The sequence below is a fragment of the Oryx dammah genome, unplaced genomic scaffold (assembly GCF_014754425.2).
Source record: "Oryx dammah isolate SB20612 unplaced genomic scaffold, SCBI_Odam_1.1 HiC_scaffold_24, whole genome shotgun sequence".
Lineage (NCBI taxonomy): Eukaryota > Metazoa > Chordata > Mammalia > Artiodactyla > Bovidae > Oryx > Oryx dammah.
In genome coordinates this window covers 53631756-53642310 of record NW_024070208.1, presented here as the reverse complement: position 1 = coordinate 53642310, position 10555 = coordinate 53631756, and the positions used below count along the sequence as shown (strand labels likewise).

The 10555-nt window shown below is 51.0% G+C and overlaps 1 protein-coding gene across 1 annotated transcript in view; it reads left to right on the top strand.

The window, feature by feature from the left end:
• The first annotated feature begins 9689 nt into the window (after positions 1–9689).
• The window catches only part of POU4F1 (POU class 4 homeobox 1), a 2122-nt gene continuing 1256 nt past the window's right edge, over positions 9690–10555 (top strand). The window contains exon 1 of the mRNA XM_040267266.1: positions 9690–9921. Coding sequence (XP_040123200.1) covers positions 9703–9921 — 219 coding nt within the window. The 5' untranslated portion in view covers positions 9690–9702. The remainder of the gene's footprint in view (positions 9922–10555) is intronic.

Below are 10555 nucleotides of genomic sequence, written 5' to 3'. Positions count from 1 at the left end.
TCCTTGTTGTTGTCCCATGTTGAATTAGCCTACAAAGATCAGTACAACTTAGCATTTTTTATTGTATTGCTTTTATTATACAGGGGTTGGCAAACTTTGGCCAATGGTCCCAATTTTGGCCTGTGCCTGTTTTTGTGAAAGGCCTGTGAACCAAAAATGTTTTATACATTTTTATGGTTTTTAAAAATCCAAAGAATATTTCATAACACAGGAAAATGATATGAGGTTTAAATCTCAATATTTCTAGACAAAGTCTTGTTAGAACACAGCTACACATTTTACATTTTATCCGATAGGACTGCTTTAGCACTGGTAGAGCAGAGCTGAATAGTTGCAACAGAGACCATATGGCCCACAAAGCCTAAAATATTTACTATTTGGCCTTTTACAGAGAAATTTGCTGACCTTTGTTATAATTGACTCAGGATTCAATGAAACCATAGAAGTATAAAAAATCACTTTTATGAGTTGGAAAATCATGACTTCTCCTTTTAAAAGTAATAAGAACCCCCCCTACACACATACAAAAGGCTTAATGTAAAGCATAATTTTTGTTCTATCATATTTTTTCCAATAAGTATTTGTGCATGACTTTGTCTTTCTGATAATCTTTAAGTTAATGGATCAACTTTCATAGATAACTGCCATTTAAATATCTTTGACAAGGTGGATATGCATTTGAAATTCTGTTAAATGTAGAAATCTAAAATCTTTCTGAATAGAGTAAACTTGGGGGTAAACCTCACTCTAATTCTGTCTGTAATTTTTTTATTTTTCACCATGAGTGTGTTAGTTTTTAATACAAACTGACACTGTGTCATGGAAATGCAGAGTGTGTAGCCTGATTGACCAATGCCTAATGGGGGTGAGGGTGTCTCTCTTGGGCTGGAGTATTTCCCAGCTGCTTCAGAAACACTGCTTCATCCTCTCTAAAACACTAACTCATGTATCATATTAAAATAACCTGACATTACTCAATTAGAGGAAATAATCTGTGCAGGATTTGATTTTAATGACACTTCTGTACTCCTAATCTCTTTACCATAATTTCAAATGTCATGACAAATATGGTAGTCTCATTTTGTTGTTGTTTAGCCACTCAGTCATGGCCAACTCTTTTATGACCCCATGGACTGTAGCCCACCAGGCTCTTCTGTCCATGGGATGTTTCAGGCAAGAATACAGGAGTGGGTTGCCATTTCTTCTCCAGGGGAACTTCCTGACTCACAGATTGAACCCGAGTCTCCTGCATTGACAGGCGGATTCTGTACCACTGAGCCACCAGGGAGGCCCAGTCAATTTAAAAATATATCTATTGTATATACACACTCAAAACAAACAAAAACTACCTTTTATTGATACCAAGTACTCTGCTAGCCTCTGTCTTGTATAATCTTTTCAAACTCTGAGCCAAGAATTTTCTCCAGTTTACCAATAAGTGAATTGAGGATTAGTGATCACACAGAGCTTAGAACCCTGTGCTGGAACTGGGCCTCAGACTCCAGAGCTTGTAGTCTTCATCCCTCAAGTATCAGATGCATGGGAGCTCACATTTGCAGGCCAAAGGAGGAGTGGATTTGAAATTTCCAAGGATTCTTTTTAAAGTCTTTTGGAAATATTAGTATGTTTCTTTTCAGGTAGCATTTAACTCCTGCCTGTGCCCTGGATCTAAGTCTGCTCCTAAATGGAAGCTCAGTGATGGGAATTGTGTGTATGCTACTTTTAAGTTTATAAAGATTCACATTAACTCTGACATTTAGACGAATTTCAAAATAGCACTAAAGCTGTGTTTGAAAAAGTTGTGCAAGTGGTAAAGGGAAAAGACATCACTTCATGTCTTTATAAAAACAGTACCTTTTGACTGCTCATCTCTTTAAAATGCTATGGCTAAGCAAATGTGCAAGGTGCTAGGTATTTTTTTGACATGACCTTTAGTGTTTTATCTTTTAGTTTTTAAGATCTCCATCCCATCCAAAATTACATGTCTTTTTCCTGTTTTAATGGATGAACTGAGACTTAAAATGGCAGCCATTAAGATATATAGTCCCTTAATATAAAATCTGCCGTGTTTTCATATAAACTCATATTTACTGGTTTGAAACCTCTAATGGTACTGCTGAACAAGGAAAGAACTTTTGTCTTGATTCTTAAGATGTTTCTATATACTTGCTGCTGCTGCTAAGTCGCTTCAGTCGTGTCTGACTCTGTGCAACCCCATAGACTGCAGCCCACCAGGCTCCCCTGTCCCTGGGATTCTCCAGGCAAGAACACTGGAGTGGGTTGCCATTTCCTTCTCCAATGCATGAAAGTGAAAAGTGAAAGTGAAGTCACTCAGTCGTGTCCAACTCTTCCCGACCCCATGGACTTCGGCCTACCAGGCTCCTCCATCCATGGGATTTTCCAGGCAAGAGTACTGGAGTGGGGTGCCATTGCCTCTCTATTTACTTGAATGGTATTCAATTATTCAAAGTGTTAATTCATGCACTAGAGTTTTCCCCCCTCATTTTTGTACCTGTGAATGATATATGTAGAGAACAGTTTCATTTTATGGAGTTTGGCCTATTAGATTAGAAGTGTTTCCTGAGGCCTCTTAAGAAGGTCTCTGTTCCTATTCTAGGGAGTCCTACCACAGTCTTTGCCTATCATGATGTAACCCGATCCTTTTAATAATACTTGGCAGAGAGAAAACCTTTTAAGCAATGATCTCAGAGTGCATAGTGAACATTTATTGCCTAATTCTCGGAACCCCACTCAGAGAGGAAGCATCTATTAAGTTGCAGTTTTCTTTTAAGAACCCGTCTGAAGCTTAGGCTTGGTTGATCTTCAGTCTACTCTGCCAGAGGCAGTCTAGAATACCTTTGATTGAAGCTCCACTTGAAACTAGGTACATTCCTAGGTCCGCTTTGTCTTAAGAGGGAGTGGATCCTCTCCAATGTTAGTTGGATTAACCAAGTGTGTAGAAGTGTGCACCTAGTGTGACACAATTTGAGGATGTAAAGATCCAATACCCTAGGGCAAGGATTTCACATAGGCATATACCAAGGAGGACCTAGGTCTGGCCCACTCTAATTCTTATATACCATTGGTGAATACAGAAGTGTCTGCACCGGGTATAGCCTGGAGCAGAGAGGAAACCTGGTGGCTTCCGAAGTGCTATTTGCATTGGGTCTTTAAGGATGGATAAGAGTTTGATGCAGAAGAGAACATCTACTTGTTCGTGTGTATCCACTATCCTGCAAGTGGGCGCCTATTTCTCAGACGTCTCAGAAGAGGTGCTGAAGAAACCCTAATAGGGCTCCTGATGGACAAAGGCTTCAGCCTGCGCTGTCAAGTTTGGCTTTGGTCCGCCTCCTCTCTCTGAGCGTCCCCTGAGACTCCAGGCTCGCCCTCGCCGCCAGAACCGGCGGCCGGCCGGCGAGACTGTGACTCCCTGGGCGCTGGAAGGCTCAGGAGGTGGCAGGGCTGGGCCATCATCTGTCCATTAAGCCGAGGCTTGGCGCTCCGAGGGCCGGAAGGCGCGACCTCGCTTCACTCACCGGGTCATCTTCGTGCTGGGGGTGGGGAGGTGAGGTCTGGCCCGTTTGTCTGGGCTGCGATCCCGCTTTCTTTCCTCTGGTTCCGGCGAACCCCTCCCTTCCCGGATTCTCGAAGCCAGTGACGCTCCCCCACCTCCCCCAGGTTCCCGGGACTACAGACCTGCCCGCGCCCCTCCGGCTCGAGTTTCCCGCGCTCTTGAGGGCGCTCTCAGAGGCTCCCGTTCAGGCTCCACCCAAAGAAGGGACCCGCGCTGAGGATTCCTTTCCTTTTATCACTACTCGCGAAACCTGGCGATTAAGACGCGAAACCAACAAAGAGTTTTCTTTCTACCTTAACCGTGCACACAATCCTTTAACAAATTAATTAATCCTAATGAATTAACACTTCATTTATTTAAACGCGCTACAGTCCATGAATTAAATTTTCATGCAGTGATTAAAGGCTGTTAAAATATGCATGATTTCGTTAAAATTTTATAATAAATCAGGGCAATGTGTTACATGACAAGGCAACCATTTCCCAGTCCCTCGGAAGGGGCTTTGATTTGTGCAGGCAGCGGGGAGGAGGGGCGGCTGACGACGGCGCGGGTGAGCGTTGGAGCCGGGCGGCAGGACCCAGCTCCGCACCTCGGCGTGCGCACTCGGCTTAGCGCTCTGCTCCGCGGCGTTGGGACCCTCCGGGGGATCCCGCTCCCGCAGTCAGAGCCGAGCCTGCGGAGTGCGATGGGCGCTTGTCTCTCCGTCCCTGGAACTGCACTCTCCGGGGGCTGGGGTCCTCCGGTTTCCTTTAGCTTGCGCGAGCGCGCGTTCGGGTAGGAGCGCCGCGCCGGCGGCTCTCCGGGGACAGGAAGGCGACACAACTTCCATCTCGTCGCGTGGGGTCAGGGAAGCAGGTGTCTACTGTAGAGTTGATGGGTTCGTTGCTGTTCTTAACCAGGAGACCTCGAAGCCCCTTCTCTGACCAGCGCGATCTCCCTTTTCGGAAGAGGCCGGGGCGGGGGAGCTCTGCTTCCCTTGGGACCTAAACCCCAGGGGCCCCGTGACCAAGCTTAGCGGTCCCACCCTTGTCTCTCGGACAGCGAAACTGGTTCTGGCAACTAGCGGGCGGGGGAGGCCCGCCCCTGTCAGGACGGAGACGCGGTCATGCATCATCCTTAGGGCTTTCACAAGGTAGGTGGGTTTAAGTCCACCGAGGGCTTAGGGTGGAGGTATATATACATAGATATCTACAAATGTAGCGGCCAGGAGTAATAATGACCAGCAGTGAACTTTACTGCCTCATCACCCAGGTCGCAAGTGTATCAGGGAGTGGGGTGGTCGCAATGTTCCCAACGGACGTTGCCTTTGAACTAAACGGCCAGAGGAATGAAAGCAGTGGGTTATCCACCTGCTTCCTCGAGAACCGCCGCCGCGGAGCTGATCACCACGGGCCTCAATAACTCACCCACGGCCTTTTGGGACCGAGCGAGACAAGCGGCCTGGGTGCGGGTGGGAGAGGAGGTAGAAAGGGAAGGAAGAGGCCTTCAGGAAATCTACATACTCTCGCAACGAGAGGCTGGCTGTGGACTCGCGCCTTGAGTTGGGCTGGGCCTCGGGGGTGGCACAGGACTGGGCAATCGCCCAGGACGGCCTGGCGGGCAGAGCGGGCCAGGCGGGCCAGGAGCCCAGTCCCTGACCCGCGGGAGGGCTGGGCCGGGATGCGCGATGGGTAGAGAGGCCCAGGGTCAGAGCTGCCCAGGCTTGGCGCTCGCACCGCCTCCCGGAGGGGAAGCGAAAGTCCGCTGAGAGTCCCTCCTCTGTCCCACCCTTCGGACAGACGGTGTCCGAGGGGGAGGGGGTCTGAGGCCCAAGTGCATTCCCTCCCCCAAGGACCGATCCCCACCCCCCAATTCTAGGCCTGCCACTTCCCTGCTGACCAGTTCAGCCTCATCGCTGAAGGCAAGCCAGGAGGCCTCGGAAGCCGGCCAACTCCGGGTTCTGGCGACTTCCCCCAACGCAGGGCGCTGGGTGCGCGGTGAATGGGCCGAGTGCCTGGGCAGGAGCCCAGAGGAAACGGGGCACCCCGGATCTGCGAGAAGCAGAGCTCCCTCTGGGGCCGCCCGGGCTTGCAGGTTGGCCCAGCTCCCCGGGTTTGGGCAAGAACGTGTGGTCTGACCTCCTCCCCTTATACACACACAATCTCCATTCACTTCAGTGGACATCCCTCAGGACTGCCCCCACCCCCATCCCCGTCCCTGAATGTGGATTAATAAATCGGGTTCAACCCAGGGGAGGAGGGGCAGGTGGGAGGTAGGGGCAGACTGTCCCTGCGCTCCTCTGGAGAGAGAAAGGCTGCCCCGCGGGTGGCAGCTGTGCAGCGGGCGGGGTGGTCAAAGGCAGGGGGCATTCACCCCCTTGCGCTGCTTCTCTCCAGCCCGTCTTCACTCCCACCTACCAACGTCTGCTCCCTGAGCTGGAGAAAGAGGCGCTGCCAAAGGAAACGTGAAGTGGAGCCTGCCAAAGAAGGAGGAGAAAATTAATTAATGAGGGAAAGAAATGTGTCTCTGATCCAGATGATAGACTCCCTGTCCCTGGGGGCAGAAATTCCTTGGAAATCAATAGCTGTGCATTCATTACCTCCCTCTTGATAAAATGCAAAGCTATGAGATGGGGGAGGAGGGAATCTGTGCTGGTCATTAAACAGGAAAAAAAAAAAAAGCCCTGCCCGGAATTCTATGCCAAGGCTCTGACCCCATGTGGGTATCACTAGTTCAGGCGCTGGCCATCCAGTTACTGCACTCACCAAACCTGGAAAACAAAGCAGTGACATGGATGGACTGGGCCCCAGTTGGCCACCCTTTCTTTTCACTGCCCTGGGGAAAGTAGGGAAAGGCTTGATAAGATCCAAGGAACTGCCTGCAGACCCACCACCTTCTCCAACTCTCTAGCCTGGACCTGAGGCCTGGCAGGGAGGTGGCAGGTTAATTCTCCCAAGCATCATCCCCACCAACTCCCTGTCTTTGCACCTTGGTCTTGACCTGAACCACAAAAAACACCCCATTCACCTGTAGTTACCCTACTCTCACAGACTGCCTAGAGGGCAGATACCTGAATTTTATACTTCATTTAATCTCCAGTGTCTTGCCCTGGCCAAGATGGGTGCTCCGCAAGTATTTAAGGAAGGAAGGTAGGGTAGAAAGTAAATGAGGGAGGGATGAAATAAATGAGTTCAGAGAAAGAGCTGTCTGGAATTAAGATATCCAGCTCTACCTGGGGACAACAGGCCCTTCTGTTCGAATCTGCATCCCTTTTTAGGTAGAGAGGAGACCCGTTAAGTGATCTTCCCTCTGGCCCCCCTCCTCACTGCCCCCCACCCCAATGACCCTGGCTTGCTGAACTCCCTTTTGCTCCCGGCCCTTCCCATCTGCCTTCTCTTCCTTCTTACACACATGTATTGTTCTATGGGGTATTTTCCCAAGTGCCAGGGTACACACAGATGTGCTCTATCTAAATGGGCTTCCAGTCCATTACTAGGAGGGGTGGGTAGTGAGTTGGTAATTGTACCCAACCCTGGAGAAAAGTGAGATACTCTGGGCAAAGATCTGCCCCCAACGCCCAACTGGGCCAGTTCACTCAAGTGAACTAGGAACAAAGTCTCAACAAGAAGGTGAACTCTTGCCCTCAGGCCAGGGACTTGCCAGTGGATTAGTTGGTACCCTCTCAAGAGTTGGAAGGTAAACCGAGATGGGCTTCGGGGACTCAGGCGCCACCACTGCCCCTCCCCCGCCACCAACGCAGGGTCCATGTAGCCCCAAACCGGTGCTATTTGAATTTCTGTTTCCCCTGCATTCTTTGGGGTCCCTAAAAGCCACTGTTTCCCTGGGGGGAGGGGGAGATAGGATCTAGGCGCCCCTCTTCTGCGGAGCCCTTCCTCCACGGGGCCCTTCCTCCACCCCACCCTCCCGCCCCCACCCCCGAAGGATAGTTCAGGGAACCGCCGCCATAGGTGTCAGGAAGGATTAAGTTAAGCCTGGACACCCCGTGCGACGACTACCGTAGACTCACTCGCTCCCTCCAGCGACGTCCTGGTCGCGTCCATTCCCGGAAGAGATAAAGTTGCATTTAGCAGTCCCAGGGGACCGCGTAATGGATGAAAACAAGGTTTCTTCTCACACTAGCAAGTGAGCATCCTTCTTACTCCCCTCTCGAGCTGCAGGGGGGTGGGGGGGTGGGGGGGAGAGAAAGGTATCGGTAAAAGAAAAGAAAGAGAGGAAAAAAGCCCTGGTGACGCCTGTGGGCTGTTCTTGGAATGTGGGTAGTGAATGGGTCCGCTAAACACGCTCGCGTTTATCCAAAGAGATCCATGAGAACGCAAATTAGGCTTACAGAAATGAATCTAATCTTTGGTGGAAATACAGATCTCCTTGGCGTGAGACAGACCGGAAAGATTATCTGTCTGATCTCTGCCTCCCACAAGCAGCCCCTTGCCACTATCCAGCTCTCTCGCCGCAGATGCGATAACATCTGGGCTCTTATTATCACCCTGGGCAAGCGCCGAGTCCCTGGGGACTCGGGCACCTGAACTGGGTTCCCCGGGAGCCCCTTGATCTGTCTGCCACATAAGGACCATATAGCAGGTTGGCTAATTGATTTATTCCTCCTACGTTTTGATTTCACAATAATAAAATAAAAATAATTAAAGGTTGGAACAGAGCTTGAGTCCGGTTCTTTGAAATTTATTTGAATTAATTTTTTAATCATGCTTTTCTATAAACTGGCTTGATTCTGTCTCCTGTTGAAGAAAAAAATGTGGGTGTATATACATCTATTTATAGATAGATGCATATTGAAAGAGGCAAACAATCCAACACGATATAAGGGAAAATAAAGTTCTCTTCAATATCTTATCCCCTTTTCTCTGAGGCAATTTCCTTTTCCTGGAGTTTCCAACATGAAGTGTGTGTGTGAGTGTGTGTGTGTGTGGGTACGCTGAAGCGAGGTAAGGATCCCAACTACACCCTGTAAACTATTTTTCCTTTTGATTACAAGAAGCCTCAGATCACCCGGAGCTCGTTTGAAATGTGGGTTTGTACACGGTTAAAGCAGACAAACAATAAGAGAAATGCACAATTTCATTTCAACAGCCGTTGCCTGGTAGAAAGCACACGCTCCTTGTGGCTCCTAAGTGGCTGTCACTGTCGGTGCCTGATAGTTATATTCGCAACAACAACAACGAAGTGTGCGGAGGAAATTAAATTATATGGAAATCAATACCAGCTGACTGCTTCAAACAAATGTCTGTCACCGCGATTATTCTCCAGGAACCTATTTATAAACCATGAAAAGGAACAGGTTCTTGCAGCAAAAGACAGCACCTTCTGCATTTCTGTGTTATTTATACTGTATACAGAGGAACGCGCAGGCATAATTTAACATACAAATGCTCAGTTGTATACATTATATAACAGCTTGTTAGACGTCCCCGAGAGGAGGTGTGCCCGAGTGATGCGCATATATTCAGGGCTAGCAATCTGGGTCCGGGCGTGGAGGAGGGAGGGAAAGCACCTAGGGGCCAGCGAGCATCTTGTCTTTCTCCCCCTTGAAAGGTGCCTACCCTCAGACAATAGCTGGCCCTTTTGATCTTCTCCAGACCCGCGATGGCAAAGGTGAGGCGTGCAGTGCGCATGTCCGGGTAGCTACAGGTGCATCACCTGCGCTGTCCTAGCTGGTGGTCACTATAAGAGCGGCTCCCACGCGCCGGTCGCGGCCCGGCGAGCGCGCGCGCGCGCAGACGCACGGCGCCGCCGAGAGGGAGAGCGCGCGTCAGACAGACGGAGACAGCTGATGCCTGTCAGCGCGGCTGGCCCGCGAGCTCTCGCGAGAGCTCCCCGGACCGGCCGCGAGAATTGGGGCTCAGGTGTAAGAGGAGTGCATCCCGTCGGCGCACGGGGCTAGAGCTCGCGGAGAAGTGGGATCGCGAGGCCGGTGCGCGGCGATCTGCGCGGTCAAAGGGAGCGCGGGGCGAGAGCGGCGGCGGCAGAAGCATCAGCGGCCCTCGGCGCTTGCGCCGCCTCCTTGCCGCCAGCCGCCGCGGCTGCAGCCTCCGAAGGGAGGCCGGGGGAGCCGGCGTGCGCACTTTCCCGCGGACTTTCGGAGTGTTTGTGGATTTACATGCTAAGCCATCAAGATGATGTCCATGAACAGCAAGCAGCCTCACTTTGCCATGCACCCCACGCTCCCTGAGCACAAGTACCCGTCGCTGCACTCCAGCTCCGAGGCCATCCGGCGGGCCTGCCTGCCCACGCCGCCGGTAAGCGCCCCAAGCCCGCGGACCTGGCCCGCGCGCCCGCCCCCTTCCCGTCTCCGAGACGCTGCATGTCGGGTGCTGATGTGTGCACAGATCCCGGTGCGGGGATTCGCGGGCGGGGATTTTTAGAGGAATCCCGCTACGAGGCAGGCTTTGTACCGTGGCGCTTAATGTCGGGTCCCCGTCGCCTCCGCCTCCGTGTCGGGCGCCGGCGATCGGAGTGGGGAGCGCTGGGGCCAGGTCTCTCGACTTCCCTCCACTTTCTCTGTCGATTTCATGCCTTGAAAAGGCGGTCTCTGTGCGTGTTCGGGTGCGTGACACGGGTCCCCGGCTGCGAGTTACATCTTCATTTCTTCTTCTTTCCCCCTCCTTTTTCGTCTTTCACGCCCGTCCCCGGAATGTGTCCCCATGTGCCTCTCTCCTCTGCATCTGCCCCCTTCTCCTCACACGCCCGTCCCTTCTCATCTGACCCATCTCGTCCCCAATGTGTCCCTATTCTGTCTTTCCCGGTCTCCACTATCCCCACTCCCGTTGTTATTATTTTGGTTGCTTTGTGTGTTGCCTTTGGCTCGCTGTGCTTTCTGGCTTGTGTGGTTTTGTTTCGTGTTTTTGCTTTTTTTTGTTTGTTTTGTGTTGTTGTTGTTTTGTTTTGTGTTTTGGTTTGGTTTGTGTCGCCTGCAGCTGCAGAGCAACCTCTTCGCCAGCCTAGACGAAACGCTGCTGGCGCGGGCCG